We start from the raw sequence: 23,440 nt of genomic DNA on the forward strand, positions 1-23,440 counted from the left end.
AAATTAAATACTGATGACCCAGGTCTGAAGCCCCGAGATCACCAGCTTGAGCACAGGCTCATCCAGCTTGAGCGCAGGGTCATGGGCTTGAGCGTGGGCTCATAGACATGACCCTATGGTTGCTGGCTTGAGCCCAAAGGTCACTGGCTTGAAGCCCAAGGTCACTGGCTCAGCTGGCGCCCCTGGTCAAGGCACATATAAGAAAGCAATCAATGAACAACTAAGGTGACGCAACTGTGAGATGATGCATCTCGTGTTTCTCCCTTCCTGTCTGTCCCCATCTCTCTCACTAAAAAAAAAAGAAAGAAAAAGAAAATCAATCAATATAATACACATTAATAGAATGAAGGAAAAGAGACACGTGATCATTTCAATTGAAGTAGAAACAGCATTTGACAAAATCTAACACCCTTTCATGATAAAAATACTGAGCAAACTAGGAATAGAAGGAAATGTCTTCCATATGATAAAGAGCATCTATGAACCTGACCGGAGGTGGAGCAGCAGTTAAGCACTGACCTGGAATGCTCAGACTGCCGCCAGTTCAAAGCCCAGGGCTTGCCAAGTCAAAGCACATATAAGAGGCAACTACTACAAGTTGATGCTTCCTGCTCCCCCTCCCCTTTATTTCTCTCTAATCTCTCTCTAAAATCAATAAATTAAATCTTTATTGACCAGAGTTTCAAACTGGTGACCTCAGCATCCCAAGTCAATGCTTTTATCCACGGCACCACTAACATAAGGGTCAATAAATAAAATCTTAAAAATATATAAATAAAAAAGCAAAACAAAACTAGAAAAATTCACCTATGTTTTTGGAAGTTAGGGGAGTTACTGTTTGGGAGGGGTGGGGGAGCTTCTGGGGACTATCTTGTTCTATTTCTTGATCTGGAAACTAGTTTTGGGGAGAGCTTATGATCCAGGAACTTAACAGTGGCGTTTTATGCATCAGTTACAAGCTAAGAAAACAAAATAAATCTAGAAGGAAAGGAAAAACATCCTCACAACAATCCCATTTTACAGATGAGGAAATTGGGGGACACTGTTGTTGACAGAGAGAGCTACAGCGGAACCCAGGTTTGCTCTGTCCATGCTCATGCCCACTACACTGTATGTCTCTAAACTGGCGAATGGGACTAGGCCCAGTGAGGCTGTGCTGGAAAGGGACCAGCACACAGCACAAGCCACTCCGACAGTGGTACTCTCACTTCACCATTCCTTGAACAGACCTTGCTGGGCGAGAGACAGCATGCGGGCCAGGCCTTGGAAGCACTGGTTCACAAGTCAGAGGACACAGCACTGCCATCGCCTTGCTGGAACCACCAGCAAGTCAATCTTCCTGCCGAGCGTCAGCATCCTGGTCTGCAGGAGCCCATCTCACAGGGCGGCTAGGAAAATGCCAAAATCAGGCTTGCCTACAGCACAGCTAGTGCCTGGCGCGGAGTGAGAGCCAAGTAAACTGGCACTGCTATTACTGTAACCACCAGGGGTGGGTGGGGTAGAATGGCACAGGTGCCAAACCAGCTGCAGTCAGCAGGGGCCACCTTACCTTGCCCACCTCTGCCAGCTACTGCTCAGAATGGCAGGCACTGGGAGGCCCAGGAGTGACACAAATACATGTGTGTTGTGTAAACTCAAGGCAGGTGCATACCAGCTAGGCCATCTCAGCAGCTCATCACCCTCCACCCTCAGAATAAATGAAGACACTGAAAGCCTGAGAGAGGCTGAGATCCATTTAATGCTATCAGCAGCCCTGGACCACAGACAAACGCCTGCCCCTGCTACAGTCCTCCAGGTACCTCCAGGGTCCCCACACCCCCGCCCAGAGAGCCGGGGGCCTTGGAAAACTGAAAAGCCCGAGACCCTGGCCCACCCAAACACACCACTTCCAGACACAATCTCAAGCATTCATTCAACAATCTGAGCACCTACTGCATGTCAAGCACTATTCCAGGCACTGGGGCTACTACAGCGAACAAGCTGGATCAAATCCCTGCTCTCGAAGAGCTGACAATACCACAGGCCTGGGTTGTTAACCCATTTTACAAATGTAAAACAAGGCTCAGAAAGGTGACAGCTTGCTCATACTCACACCAAGAAGAAGTGGCAGCGCAATGGTTAGAACCATGACATCTGCCAAGTTTCGGAGAGCTCCACTGACAGCCCCAAACACAGGGCCCAGTTTGGGGGCAAACCAACACCATCTTGAATGATTCCTGTCTTTAAGGGCAATAGGAACAGGTGTCCCCTGCTCGTCTGATTGGAAAGCTGTGCCCCTGGGGAACTGCCTCTGTCCCTTATCACTGCTCTGTCTGCAGGCCGAGATAGGGCAGGATGGGTGAGCAACCCTCCCTGTTTCTGAAGGGCTAGCAGCATCAGCCTCCCTGCCCTCTTCAAACATGCCAGTCCACTCCTCTCACAGGCTGTCCCCTTGGCTCTCATGCTCTTGTCCCAGTTAGCCAAGGGCTCGCTCCCTTGCCTCCTTCAGATCTCTATTCAAATGATCAGACCACCATGTTTGTGACAGCTCCCCTGCCTGCCTCACAGCCTTTCCTTCTCATGCTGCCTGGTTTTTCTCCATGGCGCCTGCCACCACTGGACACATATGCTTACTCCAGTGCCACCACCTCCCCATTAAGTGTAAGATATCAACATGAAGATGGGGATCCCCAGTGCCTAGATCCATGCCTAGAACACAGCAGCTGCTCAATAAATGTTTGCCACGTGAACAAAAGTGCACAGAGAGCAACCGTCAGCAGGCCTGACACTCTCCCTCCCTAAAGGAAGACCCATGGAAGCCAGGAAAGTCTGCCTCCTTCCTTCTCGGACTGTAAAGCCCTTTCTCAGCACAGCGGCACACAACAACAGAGCTGGTAACTGCTACAGTTCTGGGGACAGGCAGCCGGGATAGAGGTCGTTTCTTAGTTTCTTCGCTGTAAATGACTCGGCTGCCCACCAGTACAACCAGATCAGGTCACACCATGGCTCACAACAGCCTGGGCTTCCAATCACCTGCAGCGTTCCAGCCCAAGTCCTTCCATCCCTGCTCCACTGAGTCACTCATCCTTGCTCACTTTACTCCAGCCACACTCCCACCTTTGTCCTCGCTGTCACCCTGACACAGCCCTGTGTGTCGCCCACTCCCTTACCTCCTCGGGGCCTCTGTTCATTGTCATCTCCTCAGAATGACTTCCCCTAACCACCTCATCTCTCTCCAGCCCTTTCCCCCTCAGAGTTCCTATTTTTTCACAACAGTACTTATCACCACCTACCATCACATGTCCACTTACTTCTTGTCCACTGGCATACCACACACTCAGTATTTGCCGAATGAATACTGAATATCACCTCAGTGAGTTTATTCAGTTATGTGCTTCCCTTTTCTGAGCATCAGTTTCTTTACCTATAAAATGGGGCTAAGAATGAAGTCACTAATGCAGAAACAGAACGCCAGGCCTGGCCTGTATGCTTATGCAGATGTCCAGGCAGGCCTAGAGACTCCAAGTGGGCCCTAGGCAGAGCCTCAGCTCCCCAGCCCAGCCTCCTGCTGAAGGATCCCATGAAATGGGCTCATAAGGAACAACTGGCCTGGGGCAGGCTGGCTGGGCAGGAAAGCCAGCTCTGGGAGCTGTGAAGACCCTGCTCTTCTGCTTCACACCGGCTTCTCACACCAGCTGCCAGAAGGGTGTGTGTGTGTGTGATTGTTTTGCGCAATTCACACGGGCATACCAGCCCCTTACCACGCTTGTGAAGCCAGCCTTCTTTGATGACAGACACCTCGTTCATGGTGGCAGCGTGATACGCTGTCACCTAGCGCGGGACAGCTCAGGGCAGCAGGACATGCAGAAGGCACAGTGAACAGAGCACAATCTGCAAGACAAGAGAGGAGCTCATCAGAGTTGGAGGTGGAATCGGCTTCGACCCCAGCCCCTTCCCTCTGGACAGTCAAGCTCTGAGGCCCCTGTGGCTGCTCTGTTTGCTCTATACAGGGTGGAGCCAGCGAGAGTGGGAGAAGAGTGGGGCCCACTGTGGGAGGGATATGTAGCTGAGGGGCCTCAATCTGGGAAGAAATAACACAACCCTGCCCTCAGAGCCCTACTCTGCAGGGAGCAGAGCTTGCTGGCCTATGTGCAGACCAGACATTGCCCTTGACACCCAGGACACCCACCCTTACCCCAGGCTGGAAAGATAACAAGGGAGCTATAGCCCCCCCCCCCCATCACTCCCATGTTCCAAGCTGAGGTAACCTGGGATGAAATCAGATAGGCCTGGGCACCTGAAGGAGTACTCAAAGCCACCAGCACCTGCCTGCCACCCCCTCAACACATAAACACACATCTCTCTCCTTTCCAAATCAGAGAGCCAACATCCTGCCATCTTTAGCAAACCAAGTACCCCCATTCCCTTGCAATAGGCCACCCTATTTCACTCCCTCATCCTCAGGCCCCTCCTCACCCCCACCAAATGACCAAGAAAAGACAGGTCTCAGGTGCTCCAGAACTTGAACAGGAAAACAAACTACTGCGCAGACACTTGTCTGAAGCCCAAGAGCCAGTCCTGGGGCTCGATCAAGGCCCTAAATCCTTCCCTGAGACCTCCGCTCTGTCCTCAGGGACCAGCAGCTGACAGACTGACAGACGCCAAGGCTGCTGCTTCTGTCTCAGGTTCCCGGGCGGGTGGAGGGAAGAAGGGCGGGAGGCAGCCACCAGCTGGGCCCCTACCTGGAACCACAGGCCTGGACAGGAGCCACAGAACCCAAGGCGCCTTTTGCCTTTCCTGGGCTGGGGTTATTTGTGGACAGCGGGTCAGGAGCTACAGTGGCCCCCAGAGAAGCGGCAGCTGGCTCTGGGGACACTATGGGCATCAGCTTTCTCTCATACCCAGGGGAGCTGGTGGGCTGGACACACTACTGCCTGGCATGTGACTGTGGCAGGCTGCCTGGCCGGGCAGAGGGAAGGAGGTAAGTGGGAGGAAGCAGAGGGGGTGGGGGAAGACAAGATGAACAGGGACGGGGAAGTCAATGGCAGGGTGAGAAACCATGTTCTGAACTCCAAGCTGCAAAAGCAGGGCCAGAAGCAGCAAAAGAGGCTCCCCTCCCCAGTAGTCATGACAGGTACCTCAAAGGGCTCACACCCATGAACCCAACACCCAGGACTGCCAGACCTTCAATCCTAAATGTCCCACTAGTCTATGCTTATCGCTAATGTGACCAGTCTCTGCATCCAGCCCTTTCCTAAGCCTGGCTCAGGGCCAGAACTATCCTCCCCCAGCAAGGCCCTGCCCCGCTGCCGCCCTTCCGATCTGTCCCCCATTCAGCAGCTATGGGGACTCTTAAACCTAACCCTGTCCTTCCCTCGTTCAAAACCTTTCTGTGGCTTTCCATTGGCCTCACAAAGGAGACAAGCTTCTAGGCTTGGGAGTCAAGGCCCTCAGTACCTGGCCTCTGGGGCCTGTACTCCACTGCCTCTCACCCCGGCTGACCAGGAAGAACCCCACTGCTCAGCCACCTAGCCTGACCACCTCCCTTCATGCCCACTCACCTTCCCTCCGCGACCCTACCACTACAGCCTCCTCCCTGCACTCCCAGCCTCTGCACTCAACCCCTACAACCCCATCTAAACCTGGCCCCGTCTCTCCCTGTGAGCCAAGAGGCACCTAGAGAGCCCTCAGTAAAGGCTAGTGACCACGACAAAGATTATAACTGGCACTGCCCACCCCTCCAATACCTCTTCTTCCCACCCCCAATCTCTGCCCACTTCTGTCGCTTAGGCCCTCCCTCTGGCTTCCATCACCCATTCCTTTGTGAGTTCTCCCTCTTCGTGAGGTCTCAGCTGAACCAATTCCTCCTCCAGAAAGACTTCCTGAATTCAGACTTCACTGGGTACTCTCTGTGCACTTCCTTAGCCAATTCTCCCCATACCTATAAATGCTAACACAGCGGACCAGTATAATGTCTGGGTATCTGCTGAATACACAAAGAATGAATCCAAGTCTCCCCAACAGAACCAGGCCCAGGACCAGACACAGCCACGAATACAGTGTCAGAGTCTAGTCATGCCACCAATATTTTTTAGTGTGTCCTAAGCTCCAGACACCATCCTGAGTACCAGAGACAGCATCACTAAGGCACAGCACCTGCCCTCATGAAGCCCACATTCCAGTGGGAGAGACAAACAGGCACCAATACACACAGAACAATGGCAGGTGGTGCAGAGGTACTGAGAAGAAAAATAAAGCAGGGGAAAGGACGGAGCTGTGCTAGCCACGTGCTGTGGGGGATGTGTGAGTAGGGCATGAATCTTGACATGCAGAGGGTAGAATTTCAGGCAGGACAAGAGTAAGTGCAAAGACCCTGAGGCAGAAAGGAGCTTGGTGAGCATGGAACTGCTGAGGGGTCCTTGTGGCTACAGGGTCAGGAGCCAGGAGTTGTGGACAGGAGAACACTAGGGTTTAGGAGCTATGGTGGGGACTTGGGGAATTCCTCCCCAACACAGGGCAGACACATACTTACCCAGGTAGGAGCTTAGTTTGGAATAGTTCCCAAAGGGCTGGGATGGACCCAGAGTCCGAAGGAAAGGCAAATGTGGAAAGCAAAGACGGGGCCTGGTGTCCAGGCTCAGCTCTCCTTTCCCTTCCCCTCCAGGCCTAGCGACTTCACCTGAAGGAGCCTCTGTGATTCAGCAGCACCCAAGCGCCCACTATGTGCAGAGGTTCAGCCTGCAGCTTTATCCCCCCAAGAACACCTAAACACATGGCTGCCATGATCAGAAAGAGAGAAGTGAAGGCAGGCAGGTGTGACTGACAGTGGTCAGGGTTGAGGAGTCCAGGAGCCACGGCTGGCTAGATAGCTTTGAGCAGGGTGCGAGCGTTCCCATGGAGTCTCTTCCATGCTCCCAACCACCCCATCACAGGGCAGTGACCACAGCGAGGCAGGGCAGAGGCACAGAGTGAAAGCCGGTTACCTGGGGTCTCCCAGCTAAGCAGTGGTGGAGGCCCTGGCTGCTGCTCAGCACACCAGAATCACATTTTACACTCTCATTTTAGCCGCTAAGAAGCCAGCAGTAGCTTGGGCAAGGGCAGGGGGAGGAACTGAAAGATTCCCTGTGCCCCGCCTGGATCTTGCCCTGTCTTCCCACTGAGGGTGGCGCCTCAGCTGAGGTGTCTGTGACGCAGTCCTGCGGTGATGAAACACCAGGCACCTCAGCCAAGAGGATGGCCTGCTCTCTGGGGAGCTGCTGATGGAGGACGCCTAGGCGGAGCACAAAGACTAGCCTCTGGAGGCCAGTGTCCTTAAGCAGAGGTCTGCCCTGGCCACTGGCCTGAAGGCAGCACACCCCACAGCGGGGAGTACCTGCATGGCCACACACCCCCTCGCTGCTGCTCCCTCGGGTGTCCAGATCTGAGTGTGCTGAGGCCTGGGCCACAGCTGTCAGCTAGAGGTGAGCCACCTGGAAAGCAAGTGAAAAGAACAAAGGCACCTCACAGAAGATACCTATACAACCAAGGAACATACACAATCTCATTGGTTATAGGGAGATGCAAATTAAACCAATCACCACGATGACTGAACTGTTTTAAATTGACAATGTCAAGTGCTGACAAGGATATAAAGAATTCGCTACCAGGAGTATCAAATGGTCAACCACTATGGAAAACTAGTTGGCAGTAAGAATAAAAACTCAAAATATGCCTATGCCATGACCCAGCAAGTCCGGAGCCCCCAACAGAAATAGGTGTAGCTGTCTACCAAAAGACATCTACTAGAATATTCACAGCAGCATACAGTAACCCCAAAACTGGAAACAGACCATCCACAGAAGAACAGATAAACAAATGGAGGTAAATTCATATGGCAGAACACTACTGGGCTATAAAAAGGACTGAACTGCTAACACATACAACAGGGATGAAGTGTAAGAATATGACTCTGAATGACAGAAGCCAGACACAAAATACACATCAAGTATGAGTCTATTCACAGCAAATTCAAAATAGACAATGCAACAGTATTTGTTTGGGGATGCTTTCCTGCTTGTAAACTGGGCAAAAAAATCAAGATAACAAATATGCAAAAGTCAGGAGAGTGGATAGATTTGGGAGTAACTAAGGGTGGGTGATATTTCTGGGAGTCGACGATGTTCTACAGTGATAACACTGGGCTTTGCTTTATAGTTATTTGTTATACCATAATGTATAATGTGGATTTAACATATTTTTAGTATTTTATGACAAAAGAAGTAACTATAAAAAAGAACCCAGGTTTGGGGGTCCAGAGGATATAGAGGAGTCAAAATTGGGTCTCCTGCCCTCCAGGGCTCCCCTGACCCCCAAGGCTGGCCTGCCTGGATTTTCCCCTCAAGAAGGCTGGAACACCAATGAGTAAGGAGAAATCCAGGGTCCACAGGGTCCAAATTTCAACCCTGGGCTCTGATGCTTTTTGGTGTGTGGCTGCAGGCAAGCGTCATCCTCTGTGTACCATGTGCTTCTATCTGTACAACAATCCTGCTGGAGGAGGGAAATGCACCCAGGAGGGAGCAGAGCAGTCCAAAAAGGGATGGGGCTGGAGTTTTAGGGGTTCTGACTGTACTGGCAAAGTTTTACTTTTTAAAAGTCACTGAGTACATGGTATCACTGACTTTATTGTTCTGTTTCAAACTCTGTATTAAATTATTTTTAATTTTCTTTAAGACATTTTTATGTTCATCTGTCTTATTCCTCAATGGTTTCCAAACTGTAGTTCCTTCAGGAGCTGCATCTCACAGAGCTGGCGGTCAGATCCAGGAAAGGTGATGTACAGGACAGTGCAGGGCCCAGTGGAGAGAGCTCCTGGATGACAGCCTTGTCCTAGCTGGCAGCCCTGGGAAGGGTCCTTTCAAACCTGTTTCCTCATCTGCAAAATTAGTCAGACAGTTCCTGTCACTTAGGGCAGTTATGAGGCCTAGATGAGTTACAGTGCTTCTGTCCTCACCCCCTACAGACTGGGACCCTGTGAACATGCGTCAGAGCCCATTCCTCCTCTGCTCAAATCCTCCAGTTTCCCCATCTAACCAAGAGTGAAAGCTGAAGTCCCTAAGCCTTATGAGGTCTGCACTGTTGCCCCTTTACTTCTCCAAACACTCCATTTCAGTGGTGCCTGCTCCTGCAGCCCGTATGACATACCAGCACACCCTTACCTCAGGGCCTTTGCCCATGCTGTCCCTCAGCCAGGAGGCTCTTCTACAGGGCCCTACCCACTTTCTTCAGTCTCTGCTCACATGTTACTTTTTCAAGACGCCTTCCTAACCTCCCTAGACAAAGTGCATTCATCCTACTTCTTCTTACCCTTTATATTTCTCCATAAACGCTTACTGTCACTCACATGACTATACATATTAACCAATTTATCAGTTTTCTGTTGACCTCTCCCCACTATGATGTCAGCATGTAAGGGCAGGGGCTCTGGCCTGTCTTGGGCAGCAATGGATCTCAAAGCCTTGCATGTGCTGGGTACACAGCAGCCACTTGATAAATATTTGTGGGATGAATGTGTACTGAGTAAAGCCCTGTGCCCAGAACAGGCTCAAAATAAGTTAAATTCCTTTCCTTGCCATTTGTCAGGTCCATTTTCTCTCCCCCCTCTCACTGACCTGGTTTCTACACCAGACAGGACATATGGGATGAAGGAGGCAGGAGGAGGCCGAGGCTCTGCATCTCTAGGCACTTGACAGAGTAGGATAAGGGTTCCTTCTTGGCACTGAGACCGCTCCAGGAGCCTCTATCACTGGCCATCTAATCTGACCTCACCTACAGCTCTCAGAGGAGGACTTGCTCAGCAGATAAGTTCAATGATCAGCATAGCTGCTTGCAAGAATTTGGGAGAAAAAGCATACAATGGGCAGAGAGAAACAGCTCCCTCATTTACCATCGCAGCTCTGTGCGTTGCTCCCGTGCTTTATGAGAGCACTTTAGCAAAACTGATAATGTGGAAACACATATGTTCTTGGAGGAACTGCTGCAGAAAATGCTTAAGACAGTGCACAGAGGTGTTTATCAGCCTCAGCACAAGTGCTGTTTGGAGCTGAGTAATTCTGGCCGTGGGGACTATTCTGTGCATGGTAGTAGGTTGAGCAGCATTCCTGGCCTCTAAATGCTAAAGCCAACAGCACACCCTCCCAAGTTGGGACCATCAAAAATGTATTCAGATAGTACTAAATATTCCCTGAGAGGGGGCAAGCCACCGCCTTTCAGAACAGCTGTTCTGAGGGTTTTCTTGCTGGACTCATGAGATCCTGGAAGCAACATAATGTCCACAACAGGGTCCGGTATTGTAATAAGTTAATATAGCAACACTATAAAGAAGGAATGCCTATACCGTATAGCACTTACCACACATACCAGGCACATCTAAGTTTTTTGTATATGCAAATTCAACCCTCACAGAAACCCTATGCAGCAGGCACTTATACTGTTCATTCCATTTTTTTTTTTTTTTGTATTTTTCTGAAGCTGGAAACGGGGAGAGACAGTCAGACAGACTCCCGCATGCGCCCGACCGGGATCCACCCGGCACGCCCACCAGGGGGCGATGCTCTGCCCCTCCGAGGCGTGGCTCTGTTGCGACCAGAGCCACTCTAGCGCCTGGGGCAGGGGCCAACGAGCCATCCCCAGCGCCTGGGCCATCTTTTGCTCCAATGGAGCCTCGGCTGCGGGAGGGGAAGAGAGAGACAGAGAGGAAGGAGAGGGAGATGTTCATTCCATTTTAATGAAGAAATTAAGTCACAGATGTAAAATGACTTGCTCCCATCACCAGATCAAAAAGTACAGAGCTGGGATGGGACCCCAAGCAGCCTGGCTTCCCCACCACAATGCACCACACAGCCTTTGGAGTTAGGCAGACTCGGATTCAAGCCCTTGCTCCTCAACTTATAGCCTAAATCTCAGTTTCCTCTTCTGCAAATGGGGCTAAGAGCAGTGCCTCCATAGAAGGCTCATTCATGGACAGAGCTCAGCACAACAACCAGCCCTTGGTGAGGGTTGATCCAGCTGACAGAACACAATGTAGCCATCCTATACACAAGAACCACTCAATCGGCTAACATTCACAGTGTTCATGGACCAACAGAACATTCCACCTGATCTTTTCTGAAACACACACCATGTCATCTCAACTCTGATATGCTCCTTTTTTCACATGCTGACATTACAGAGACTGACATGCATCTCACAATCCATGTATAAACTTCACCTAAATCATTCTTTTCAGAAAAGGAGTTGTACGATCAACAATGGATGTTAACGGGGAATACTGTCACAGACTGAGGGCCAAGAGGAGGTATATGTTTAACTGCCACGTGCATAGAAGGAATTGTGCCAAAGAGCCAACAAAGGCAGAGTAATGGATGCAGGAGTCAAGGTGGCCTGAGGAACAAGATGCATTTCAACCTCAGCTGTGAGGTTAGGGCTGTGTGACTTTGGGCAAATCATTTCCCATTTCTTTGCCTCCGTTTCCTCATCTGTATATTAGAAATAATAATAGGCCCTGGACGGTAGGCTCAGTGGATAGAGCGTCAGCCCAGCATATGGACATCTCAGGTTTGATTCCCCGTCAGGGCACACATGGGAAGTGACCATCTGCTTCTTTCCCCCTTCCACAGCCAGTGGCTTGACTGGTTTGAGTGTCACCCGGGGCACTGAGGATAGCACCTCAGTCTCAGGAGCTAAAAATAGCTTGGTTGATTAGAGCATGGGTCCCAGATGGGGGTTCTGGGTGGATTGCAGTTGGAGCGCAAGCAGAAATTTGTCTACCTCCCTTCCTCAAAAAAAAAAAAAAAAAAAAAGGAAAGGAAAGGAAAGAAATAATAACAGTACATACCGCCAAAGCTGTTGTGAGGATTAAATGAGTGAATCCACTTTAAGTCCTCCACACAGAGCCCAACACAGCAACTGCTCAACACCTGTCAGATATCAGTATTTCCTCTGGTGGGTGGAGACATGGGAACCTTCACTTCCTACATTACACATTTCTGTAATACGTGAATTTTTTACCTATTCCACCTCCTTGGTAAGAAAGAGGCATTAAAGATGCCTTTTTCCCTCTTAAACACCACACAGTCCCCCCAGCTGCACCATCGAGTCTAACTGGGGCAGGTAGGACTGGAAGCAGGCGGAAGACGTGGGTGGGCTGCAAGAGATGCTAGGACAAGAATAAGCACTGAAGCAGACTTCTTGTCTTCCTTGTCACTCCCAACACCTTCCCCCTCACCCTGCCACCCAGGGCCTTACAGCACCTACAAAAATCATGTCAAATATTTGAGTCTGTCTGGCTGTGGGCTCCAAACATACTGAGAACACCATGCCACAGCCAGAGGGATCCTCCAAACACAGCTGACCCTGTCCTTCCCCTGCTCAGGGATCACATCCAAGGTCCTATGGAGGCTACAGGGGCCCACCTGAGGTGGCCCCTACCTCTTCTCCAGCCTCATGAGTCAGTGTGCTTCCCTCACACAAACTTCCCCTTCTCTGTCCTTTGAACGCTCCTTGTCATTCTCTCTCTCAACCCAGGGCCTTTGCACATGCCAGTCCATCCACCTGGCACACTGCTCACCCACCTTTACCCAACCCCTCATTTCCTCAGGGACAATAGCCCTCTATAACAATTCACAGACCCTCAGGCTCAGCCTTTCTGTACCCTCACAGCACTAACCTTCACTGTGTTCAGTCACATATACTATTATCTGGGTAAAGTGCCCCTTGCCACCACTGGACTGAGAGCTCCACAAAGCAGGGATGGGGCCTATCCTGGTTCCCTTCGTGTCCCTAGCCCCACCCTGCACGGGGCCAGCCCAGAGCATTCATTAATGCAAGGTGGGCGGGGAGCAAACAGAAACACAGCTTTTGAGTTCAGATTTCTGCCAAGTGAAGGTGAAACAAAAAATCCTGCATTCATTCATTCCAAAAAGATGGCACCCATACTATGTCAGCACAGCTCTGGTCACCACGGAAGCAGCAGTGACTAAAACAAACTCTTTGCCCTGGGGAAGCTTACAGGGTAGGGGATGAGGGTGGAGCATGGAGGGTGGACAGGCATGAATTAAGTTAAATAAATATAGAATATCAGAAGCTGACAAATGCTATGGAGAAAAGCAGCATATGGAGAACTAGGTGTTGGGAAGGGGGCAGGAGCTTCTAATTTTGTATAAGGTTACAGGGGTCACTGAGATGTTGCAATCTGAGCAGAAACCTGAAAGAGACCAGGCAGCCATGCTGAGATCTGCGGAAGAGTGCACCGGGCCAGGAAGAGCAGTGCCCAGGCGTGGCCTGTGGAAGACAGTCAGGAGGGGGCAGGAGAAAGTAAGGCACAAACGGCAACAGAGGAAGCTGCAGGCCTGGTTGGGCAGGGACTGCGAGGCCACTGTAAGGCCTGTGGCTATATCTTGTAGAGAGATGGGGAACTGTTGGCCTGAGGAGGAGCAGCATACGAAATCCCCTGGCCCTAGTGAAGCAGGGGCACAGCCTTCCTCTCAGGAGCTGTACCCAGAAGCCCTGTGCAGTGGCCTGTCACTCCCACCACCTGGCTCACTTAGGGACTATGAGGACCCATACTCAATAGATTGGGAAACTAAGACCAGGAAGGATTCAGTGAGTACCCAAGGCCGGGCAGCTAGGACACAGCCAAGAAGGCTGGAGCACGTCATCCTAGATGAGACTCTTCCACCTCCTCCTGCCCTTGCTTCCAAGAGACCAAGCTCTCCCGTCCCACAGCCAGCCCACCCTTAACACCCTGCAGAACCGGGCTGCCCCCAACAAACACATGTACGCGGGTACATGCATACACACACATGGCCCTCCAGCCTGGCCGAAGGGCTCCTCCCTCACAGGCACTGCTTTACATCATTACCCGCTACCTCCCAGTCCGGAGCTCTGAGGCAGCGTCTGGTGGCCTCTGTTCCCACCTCATTGCTAGGACACCTAGGAGCAAACAGGCAGGGTCCCATCCTCATCTAGCATTTCCTGAGTGCTTACAACATGCCTGGCCTGGATTAATATCAACCCTCACACAATCCTGAAAGGTAGATACTGTTACTATCCCATTCTTCAGAAAAGGAAACAGACCCAGAGAGACTAAATCACTTGCCCAAGATCACAGGTGAGTGCAGGAGATGAGTGATTTAACCAACAAAACTTTTTGTAATGATGAAATGTGGCTACTATGGCTAGTGCAACTAAAGAATTAAATTCTTACTTTTATTTAATTATTCAAAATTTAAGGCCTGACCTATGGTGGCGCAGTGGATAAAGCGTCGACCTGGAATGCTGAGGTCGCCAGTTCGAAACCCTGGGCTTGCCCAGTCAAGGCACATATGGGAGTTGATGCTTCCTGCTCCTCCCCCTTCTCTCCCCCCCCTCCCCCTTCTCTAAAATGAATAAATAAAATCTTAAAAAAAATTTAAATGGCACCCTGGCCAGGTATCTCAGTTAGTATTGTCCCAACACGTCAAGGTTGCAGGTTCAAACCCTGGTCAAGGCGCATACAAAAATCAACCAATGGCCTGACCAGATGGTGGCGCAGTGGATACAGCATTGGATTGGGATGCCGAGGACCCAGGTTCAAGACTTCGAGGTCGCCAGCTTGAGCGTGGGCTTATCTGGCTTGAGCTAAAAGCTCACCAGCTTGGACCCAAGGTCACTGGCTCGAGCAAAGGGTCACTCAGTCTGCTGAAGGCCCACGGTCAAGGCACATATGAGAAAACAATCAATAAACAACTAAGGTGTCGCAATGCGCAACGAAAAACTAATGATTGATGCTTCTCATCTCTCTGTTCCTGTCTGTCCCTGTCTATCCTTCTCTCTGTCTCTGTAAAAAAATAAAAATAAAACAAAATAAAATCAACCAATGAATGCATAAATAAGTTGAACAACAAATATGTGGTTCTCTCTCTCCCTCTCTCTCTAAAAATCAATAAATTTAAATAAAATTTAATAAAATTTAAATGGCCACATATGACCAGTAGCTAGCAGATTGAAAGTGCACTCTACAGAACTTCAGCTAATGAAGCAGCAGGAACCTGAAGGCAAGAGGAGGGATGGGGTGAGGTGAGTACCATGATGCTCACAGGCCTGAGGGGCCAAGGAGAAGCTCTGACATCACTCCAGAGCCCTGACCCACTCAGCCGAGAAAGTTCAAACAGGGCTCAGAGTTCCAAACCCACACCTGGAGTCCTGGTTGACTCACATCCTGGCTACTACTTGTAGGCTGCATGAGTCGCTTATGTGGAACCTCAGCATCCTCATCTATGAAATGGATCTTAACACCAACCCAACCAAACGTATGCTTCTTATTTCAAAAGATGGTTTTTCTTAACAACCCAGGGTTGTCATGGGGCCCCAATGAGATGTGCTTCACACACAGCCAGAGATTTGGGAGAACAGGCAGCAATTACACGAAGGAAAAGGGCAAAGTCAAGGGCTCGCCTGAGCTTCAATTAGTCGGAGCTTATGGGAGTGGCACCTATGTGAATATTGTCACTAGTTGGCTAAAAGAAATGATCCTGACCAGATAGCTCGATTGGTTAGAGCATGGTCCCAATTCTCCAAGGTTGCCAAGGTTTGATCTCTGGTCAGGGCACATACAAAAACAGATCAATGTTTCTGTTTCTTTCTCGCTCTCCCTTCCTCTTTCTCTAAAATCAAGAAAGAAAGAAAAGAGAGAAATGATCCAGATGATTCATGATATGCCTACATTAACTTTCTGAAAATATCATCTAAGGGAAATGGGGAGAACAGCTGTGCCCAGCTCCCTGCTTGTGGTAGAGCAAGCACATAAAACCACGGAGCAGTGCCTGACCCAGAGGGACCACTCTACTGGCTATCAATAACAACACAGGTATTCTATATAGCTTTCTATGCCTCAGTTTCCCACCTACCAAATGGAGGTGATTACTACATGCTCACAGGCTACTATGCATCTGAGCTAACATGCACAAAGTGCCAGAGCCATGTCTGGCCCAGCAGGGTATAAGCAATGGGTGTGCTTACTTTTTCTGTCTGGAGCCTTCCCAGCAGAGATCCTCAGCCAATTGACCTGTCACCCCCTCCCAAGGCTCTAAACACAAACCCACTGTGCCACCCAGCAAGCCCCATCTGGCTGAATCCAGAGCCCCTTCTCTGTTCCCAGATGCCCAGCCTGAAAATCTCCAACAGTAAAATCAGCAGCAGCTCGGGTCCATCGAGCACCTTCCCAGGAGGCCCATGACAAGCACTCTCTAACATGTTAGCTCCCTGAGCCCTCCCTACAGCCCTGCCAGGGATCGTTCCATTTCAGCTGAGCAAAATACACATCAGAGATGAAATAAGGTCTCCAGGGTTCCTTGGCAACCAAGGGGGGGGGGGGTGCCAGGAGCAGGGATCACACCCAGGCCTGCTGCTCCCAGCCATGACCACTTCACAATGACCCACCAGGTGAAGAGGACCTAAAACCAGGGTGAGAGGCGCTAGAGAGGGAAACAAGGGAGTGGCAGTCACCCCAGTCCATTCATAAAGGGCCCACAAGGTGACAAACCAAGACAGGCTTTCTGGCCTCACCCTTAGAAACATCTGTGGACGAGCTTCCTGGGCAGGACAGCTGAGCTCCAGAACTTCCTGTAGGGACCTCAGACATGCAGTCTCCCCTCTGACAGCCCTGGCTTGCTGTTCCCTGTTCCACGAACCCAACACAGCTAAGCCTTGCTGTGGGTGCTGAGGTGGCAGTGGGTCCTGCCCTCAAGGGGGCCAGGCTGAGATCCTACCCCACCGCCCCTCCCACGTCCACTCCCATGCTCCCTCCCTCCTGGTCCTGCTCCCACCGCTGTCTCCCCCAGCTGGGCCTCTCACTGCTTGGCTGGTTGTCCAGAAGAGCCTGCCACGGAACCACCCCACCGTGCAGCCCAGAGGCCTGATGGTTGAAAAAGCCTTCCACTTGGGAAATCAAAGAGAGGCCCAGGGAGGGGCGTCCCTGGGTCCCTCAGAGGCTTTGAGATCAACTACAAAGGACACTCCTTTCCAACCTCCCAATCCAAAGAAATGCTGGAGACCCTGAGAGCACGCTCTGAGGGGCTCTGCTTCTTCCAGGAAGACACTCCAGAATGAACATGGGAAAATCAACAGCCAGGCTCTTGCTCTCTGTGCTAAACCTCAGGTTTGAGGCTCAGGTGAGGAATTAGAAGCGACTCTCACCCACGGTTAGAGTGTCTTCCTGAACTGGAGAACTCCAGAACCATACTGTCTAAATCAGGGGTCCCCAAACTGCGGCCCCCTGAGGCCATTTATCCAGCCCCCGCCGCACTTCCGGAAGGGGCACCTCTTTCATTGGTGGTCAGTGAGAGGAGCACACTGACCATCTCATTAGCCAAAAGCAGGCCCATAGTTCCCATTGAAATACTGGTCAGTTTGTTGATTTAAATTTACTTGTTATTTTAAATATTGTATTTGTTCCCGTTTTTATTTACTTTAAAATAAGATATGTGCAGTGTGCATAGGGATTTGTTCAGTTTTTTTTATAGTCCGGCCCTCCAATGGTCTGAGGGACAGTGAACTGGCCCCCTGTGGAAAAAGTTTGGGGACCCCTGGTCTAAATTCAGAGCTTGGCCCAACACTGCCAGACTAGGGGACCCAGCCCAGGTTACTGAGGCTCTCCAGGCCTCAAGTCTCACCACTGTGAGGTTAGAATCATCGCTGATTCCTCTTTGGTCTCAGGGGTCTTCCTTCAAATCCTCCCACAGCTCCTTCACCACTCCAGTTCCTACCTACATGTCACTTCCTCTGGGAGGCCCTCCCTGACCATCCCTGCTAAAACGTACTAACATCCCCACACTCTTTTCTCTGACCCCCACCCCCTCTGCTTTCATAACATTGTTTCTGACTTGACATCCTATGACAGATTTGTTTGCTGGGAACCTGTCTCCACTAGAAGGCAGCCCACAAGGCCTGGTCTTCCAAGTTCTAGAGCAGCACCAGGAATGGTGCAGGTACTCAGGCACAAGCTGAGCGGAAGGCAAAATCAGCAAGTATGCTTTTTATCAGGTATTACTATTGTTCTGCACTGTTACTTGATATTAGCCAACTATTTGGGTTGGGGATGGGTTGGCAGCACATCAGGCCATTGAGCCCCCCTCCCCAATCTGTCCCTAAAGGGAATACTCATGGGCCCTGGGGGAACACAGTGTGAAAACCACAGAGAAGGGAGTCAACCATCAGGCCTTCAGCATTTCTAAAACGGGAGATTCTAGTCAAGGGGGAAGTGGGAGACATGTGAAACTCCCTGACCAACTCTAAAATCTACTCCCACCCCAAGCAGAAGCCTGAGAACCTCTCTTATAGCAAAAGGCACCTATTAAAACCCTAAATCTGACCAAGTTGCTCCTCAGGGCAGGCTACAAGGCTCTGAGTGACCCAGCCCCTGCACCTCACCAAGCCCAGCCTCCTTGGGGCTTTTGCACTGCTGTCCCCCTACACCCCAAGGCTCTTCCTTCTCATGTCTCCTTGTCCGTCTCCTAGGCCTGCCTGACAGCCCATCTAAAGGAGCACCAGTCACACCTGATTTTTTTTTTTTTTTTTGTGACACAGAGAGAGGGACATATAGGGACAATAGGGAGAGAGATGAGAAGCATCAATTCTTCGTTGCGGCACCTTAGTTATTCATTGATTGCTTTCTCATATGTGCCTTGACTGGGAGGTGGGAGGGGGCTACAGCAGAACTAGTGACCCCTTGCTCAAACCAGCGACCTTGGACCTCAAGCCAGAGACCATGGGGTCATGTCAATGATTCCATGCTCAAGCCAGTAACCCCTCACTCAAGCCGGATGAGCCCACAATCAGGCCGGATGAGCCTGGGCTCAAGCCGGCTACCTCAGGGTTTCAAACCTGGGTCCTCTGCATCCCAGTCCAACGCTCTAGCCACTGCACCACTGCCTGGTCAGGCATATCTGATTTTAATTCACTGCCTAGACCCCTTAACCTGCCGCTTGTTTATCCACCAGGTTTAGGGTTTGTCTTTCTTCGTTCCATGGGGGTAGGGCCTTTGTCAAGTACATGCCTATATCCCCAGCACCTGAAGCAATGCCAGGCATGCAGTGGGTGCTCAATGAATAGTGGTGGATGAATGAAAACTTTTTCTCAGCCCTGCAATGCCTTCAGGGTTAAATCTACACTTCTTGGCCAGGTCCACCAGGCTCTACAAAGCCTGGCCCAAATCCATGAGCACTTCTCCAACTCTCCCTGCCCACCTGGAAGGCCTTGCAGCTTTCAAAAGGGCTATTCCTCACCAGGGTCAAGGCCATTCCCACCTCCTGGGGGCTGTGGTGGAGATGCAATAAAAACACACATAGGAAAGAAGAGCAGGTTTAGCAGAGGCTAACATCTGGAAAGGAGCTGGAATTTTTATCTTGAAGGGTCTCCGGGCAGCAATTGTGTAGACAACAGATGGGTCTGGGCACTGCTTTTGCCAATTTTTATTTGATTGTCCCTCCCACTCCCAACCCTCATTGGGAAACTGGAGGTGCTAATTTTGGCCATTTCTTCCTCCTGGTGTTATCTGACAAGGTTCTATAACCTGAAAGGGCCTTCAAAATTCTAGCAGAAATAGTAAGAACTATAGTTGCCAGGATATCCTATGATGCACCATGTGTCAGGCACTCTTCTTAAATAAAGTGAGAGCAGGACATACTTATTGTAGGCTTACTGTTACACCTTCCCAGTTATAAATGCTTCCCACAAATTAACCCATTTAACCTTCACAACAACCTGTTAAGAGACGGTTATCATCATCCCACTACACATACGATGAAAAGGGCTCGAAGAGTTCAGGAACCTGCTGAATGTCACACAGTCAGTGAGTGAAGGGGCTGGATTTGAACCCTGTGCTCTGAGTCACTTCAGCGCAGCTCTTTAAAAAGGTTAGAGACCAGGACACCAGATTCCTGGATCCTGGCTGGACACCAGATTCCTGGATCCTGGCTGGACACCAGATTCCTGGATCCTGGCTGGGTCAAGCTGAGAGGCTGGTTAGCAAGACTGAGGGTGCGGGATTGATGCCCTCAGGACTGCTAAGCATTTACACAGTGCCAGGCACTCTTTGAGGAACCTCTCATGAATTAACTAACTCATTTAACCCTCATAATAGCCTGAGGCGGGAGCTCCTTCTGAGCCAACTGCACAGAGATGAACACTGGGGCCCAAGGTTACACAGCCAAAACATGAAAGCACCAGAACTTGCATGCATGCCCCCTACACCATCCTTGTGTAGAAACCTCTAACACGGGTGCCCTGGTAGCTGTGACACCCCCTACATGTCGCTCTCATTGTCTTCTCCCAGCTCCTAGTATATGCTCTACCCTGGGTTAAAAGATGCCCTGGCTCAACTCTGAGGATGGACCAAGTTCCACCAGCAAGCCAGAACTGCTGGACTGACTGCCTGCAGAGGTGCTCACAGTAGTCACAGGTTCTGTGGACAAGAGAAGGAAAACGGCCAAGGGTGCAGCTAGCAGGGCAGGGGCTTTGAGGTGACAGAGCCTCACTGCAGCCTCACTGGACCCAGAGAGCTGGGAGTACATGCCACCAGCAACAAGCCGACAGGCATTCAAACCCCAAGTTGGCCCCCTAAGTCTGAGAGTCCCAATTTCTGACTCTGCAAAATGTATAGAAACACCACATCCATACCTGGGTGAAAATAAACCATTATCACAGTTACTTGTTGACATGAGGTTCACTCTAAGGCCAAATGAGGCCAGGGATTCATATCCCAACTGTACCACCCCTGGCTGTAAGAACTGGGACAAACTGCCTGACCTGTGGTGGCGCAGTGGATAAAATGTCAACCTGGAATGCTGAGGTTGCCAGTTCGAAACCCCAGGCTTGCCTGGGTCGAGGCACATATGGGAGTTGATGCTTCCTGCTCCTCCCCCCTTCTCTCTAAAAATGAACTTTTTAAATAATCTAAAAAAAAACACAAAAACTGGACAAATCGTTTCACTTCACAGGAAGTGCCTAAGTTTCCTCACCTGTAAAACAGGTATTACACTTCTTACCTCATTGGGATCTATAAAACGGGCCCAACCAATACCCACCTTATAGGAGTATTTTGAGATTTAAATGAGATAATGTGTGTAAGAGGCCTGTCACATGACTGACATATATTGGATGTTCAATTAACACTGGCTATTCACTAGTTCTGGAAATTATCTGCCTTTCTGTGCCTCAGTTTCCCCTTCTAAAATGGATCATAACAGTACCTACTAAAGGATGTGAGTATACAGTAAGTTAATCCATGTGAAGCATTTTAAACAGTATGTGGTACAAAGAATGCACTCAATAAATGTCAGCCATCAATCTCATGATTATTGTTTTTATTGCTGCTGTTAAGCCCATCAGGCAAACCCTCTAAAACTAGCAGAAGGAAACCAGCAGAACAAACCCCTAGTGGAGAAAAATTCTACAGAGCCACCACAGCCACAAAGAGACTCAGGGACCATTCTCTCCAGGAACCACAACCTATGGAAGCCCACCAGCTTGGTAGCTGATGCTGTGGACCAGAAACAACCATTCTCCCTTTTGACCACATCCCCAGCCCATGTTAGCTGGGTAAATCAGGGACTACAGCCTGCCCTCTGGGAACTCCAGACCTGGGGCAGAGGTTACCAGGCAAGCCAAGGTCACAAGCTGGCCTGGATAGCAGGGCAGTGGCTTCCCATCTGGATCTGGCTGCTCCTAACACCCACCAAGCAGCCATAGTGAGAAACCAGATCTGTGGGGAATTTGGCTGTTGCAAGTCCTTCAGAAGAGCAGTCTTCCTCTCTGGATCAGGCTGAGCCAGGGGCAGCTCTCCCACCTCCCGCCCCCCAAGTCCCCTTGGCCTATGCAAAGAGGAACAGCTGGGAAAACAGGGTTTAGCCTCATTGCTGCCTAACGGTGAGGCCAACTGTTATGGCCTGATGGGGAGCGTAAACAGGACAGGCACCTGGAATGCTAACCATTCCAAGAGACACAAACAGCCACATGGAGGACAGAAGGGCCTGTAGTGGGTGGTGCCTGGTCTCTTCACACCCATCGTCAACAAAGGTCAGGCACCTGACTTACTGTAACTCCCCATGCTTGTATGAGACAGGAAAAAGAAACAAGGCTGAATGGCAGCCCATGATGGACCTAATTACTTCAGTCCAGGCTCCTGCTGAGCCCAAGCAGCCTCCAAATCCGAGGAAGGGGGTCCTCAAAATCCCAAGTATCAAGGTGTCCCCAGCCACTTTGCCCTGGAAGAGACATGTCCCACACCAAACAGTCCCTCCAAACTCTTCAGCAGGTCCAGAAGCACACTCCTTAAATTCAAGCTCACTACCCCTTCTCCCTAAATTTCAAACAGTGGCTTCTAAGACATCTCCCCCAGACCCTGTGGAAAGAACCTGCCACACACAGAGGTATCTGTCCCACATACCTTAAAATAGACTGTAATAATATGAAAGAATTCTGGGGTACAAGGGAATCCAGTGTCCATCCAGTTCCCCCCAAAGTCATTAAGTTTAATAAAAGATGATACTCCCCTCCAGCTCCCTGTAAATCCCAAGTCCCACCCACTAAACATACGAGGCAGAAGCCCCTCTTGATCACTAGTAGTATAGCCCTCCCAAAACACTTCCCTTGAACACCCAATTGGGTGGGCCCAGTCTCTCAAAGACCATAAACATCACAACTTTCCCACTCGGATACAGCGCTACGTTCTAAGGATGGCTCCCCCACCATGCACCTCAGTGGTACAACCCAGACGGGGCTACTCTGACCACACTTGGTACAGCTCCCTCCCCAGAAGACCCCACCCCTCTCAATGCGTTATAGGAACTGCTCCCACGACCCCAAATAAGTACAGCCTCCTACACGTCGTAAGTCGCGCCCCCTCAACCGCTTAGCACTCCCCACTAGGCACGCTCTCACTTCACACCACACGAGTTCAGCCCCAAGGCCGCACATGCTGGCGTCCGCGCCTCCAGCCCTGCAGTGGTTCGGTCCTCTCACTTTCGCTGGCGCCTGCCTCCCCGCCGCTTCAATGGTACGCCCCGCCGCCCCGCCCCCTCAGGGCTAGAACTACCGCCCCCGCTCAGCCACCCCTACTAAGTCCCGGAAGGGGGGGCTCGAGAACCGCGGCCCCCACCCGGGAGGCACTGGTGGTACGACCCAACGAGGCACTGCGGGTGGGTCCGGACGCGACCACCGCGGGGGGGGGGCATTCGGGGACAAGCCCTGGCGCACTCACCTGTCACCGGCAGCTGCCAAGCCTCTCCGGCGGGGCTGTACTCCCGCCCATTGCCACGCTGTGCTTGGTCCCGCTCCTGTGTTTCCTGGTGCTTGGTCCCGCTCCTGTGTTTCCTGGCGGCAGTGGTGGCGGCGGCAGTGGAAACGCCTCCTTCGAGCCAGACCCAACGGCTCGCGCGGCGCGGCCCCC

At 50.9% G+C, this 23,440-nt stretch overlaps 1 protein-coding gene across 4 annotated transcripts in view; it reads right to left on the reverse strand.

The window, feature by feature from the left end:
* AKT2 (AKT serine/threonine kinase 2) overlaps window positions 1-23,440 on the reverse strand; it is a 55,360-nt gene extending 31,920 nt beyond the window's left edge. For 2 of the 4 annotated variants that reach the window (XM_066348210.1, XM_066348213.1), the window contains exons 1-2: window positions 23,252-23,440; window positions 3,741-3,870 (exon numbers count right to left, since the gene is read on the reverse strand). In XM_066348210.1, the coding sequence (XP_066204307.1) occupies window positions 3,741-3,786 (46 nt within the window). In that variant the 5' untranslated portion in view covers window positions 3,787-3,870; window positions 23,252-23,440. Of the gene's footprint in view, window positions 1-3,740; window positions 3,871-22,875; window positions 23,037-23,251 lie in introns of those variants that run through there. The other 2 variants (XM_066348211.1, XM_066348212.1) reach the window with 2 other exon arrangements.

This window comes from Saccopteryx leptura, chromosome 9, assembly GCF_036850995.1.
Source record: "Saccopteryx leptura isolate mSacLep1 chromosome 9, mSacLep1_pri_phased_curated, whole genome shotgun sequence".
NCBI lineage: Eukaryota > Metazoa > Chordata > Mammalia > Chiroptera > Emballonuridae > Saccopteryx > Saccopteryx leptura.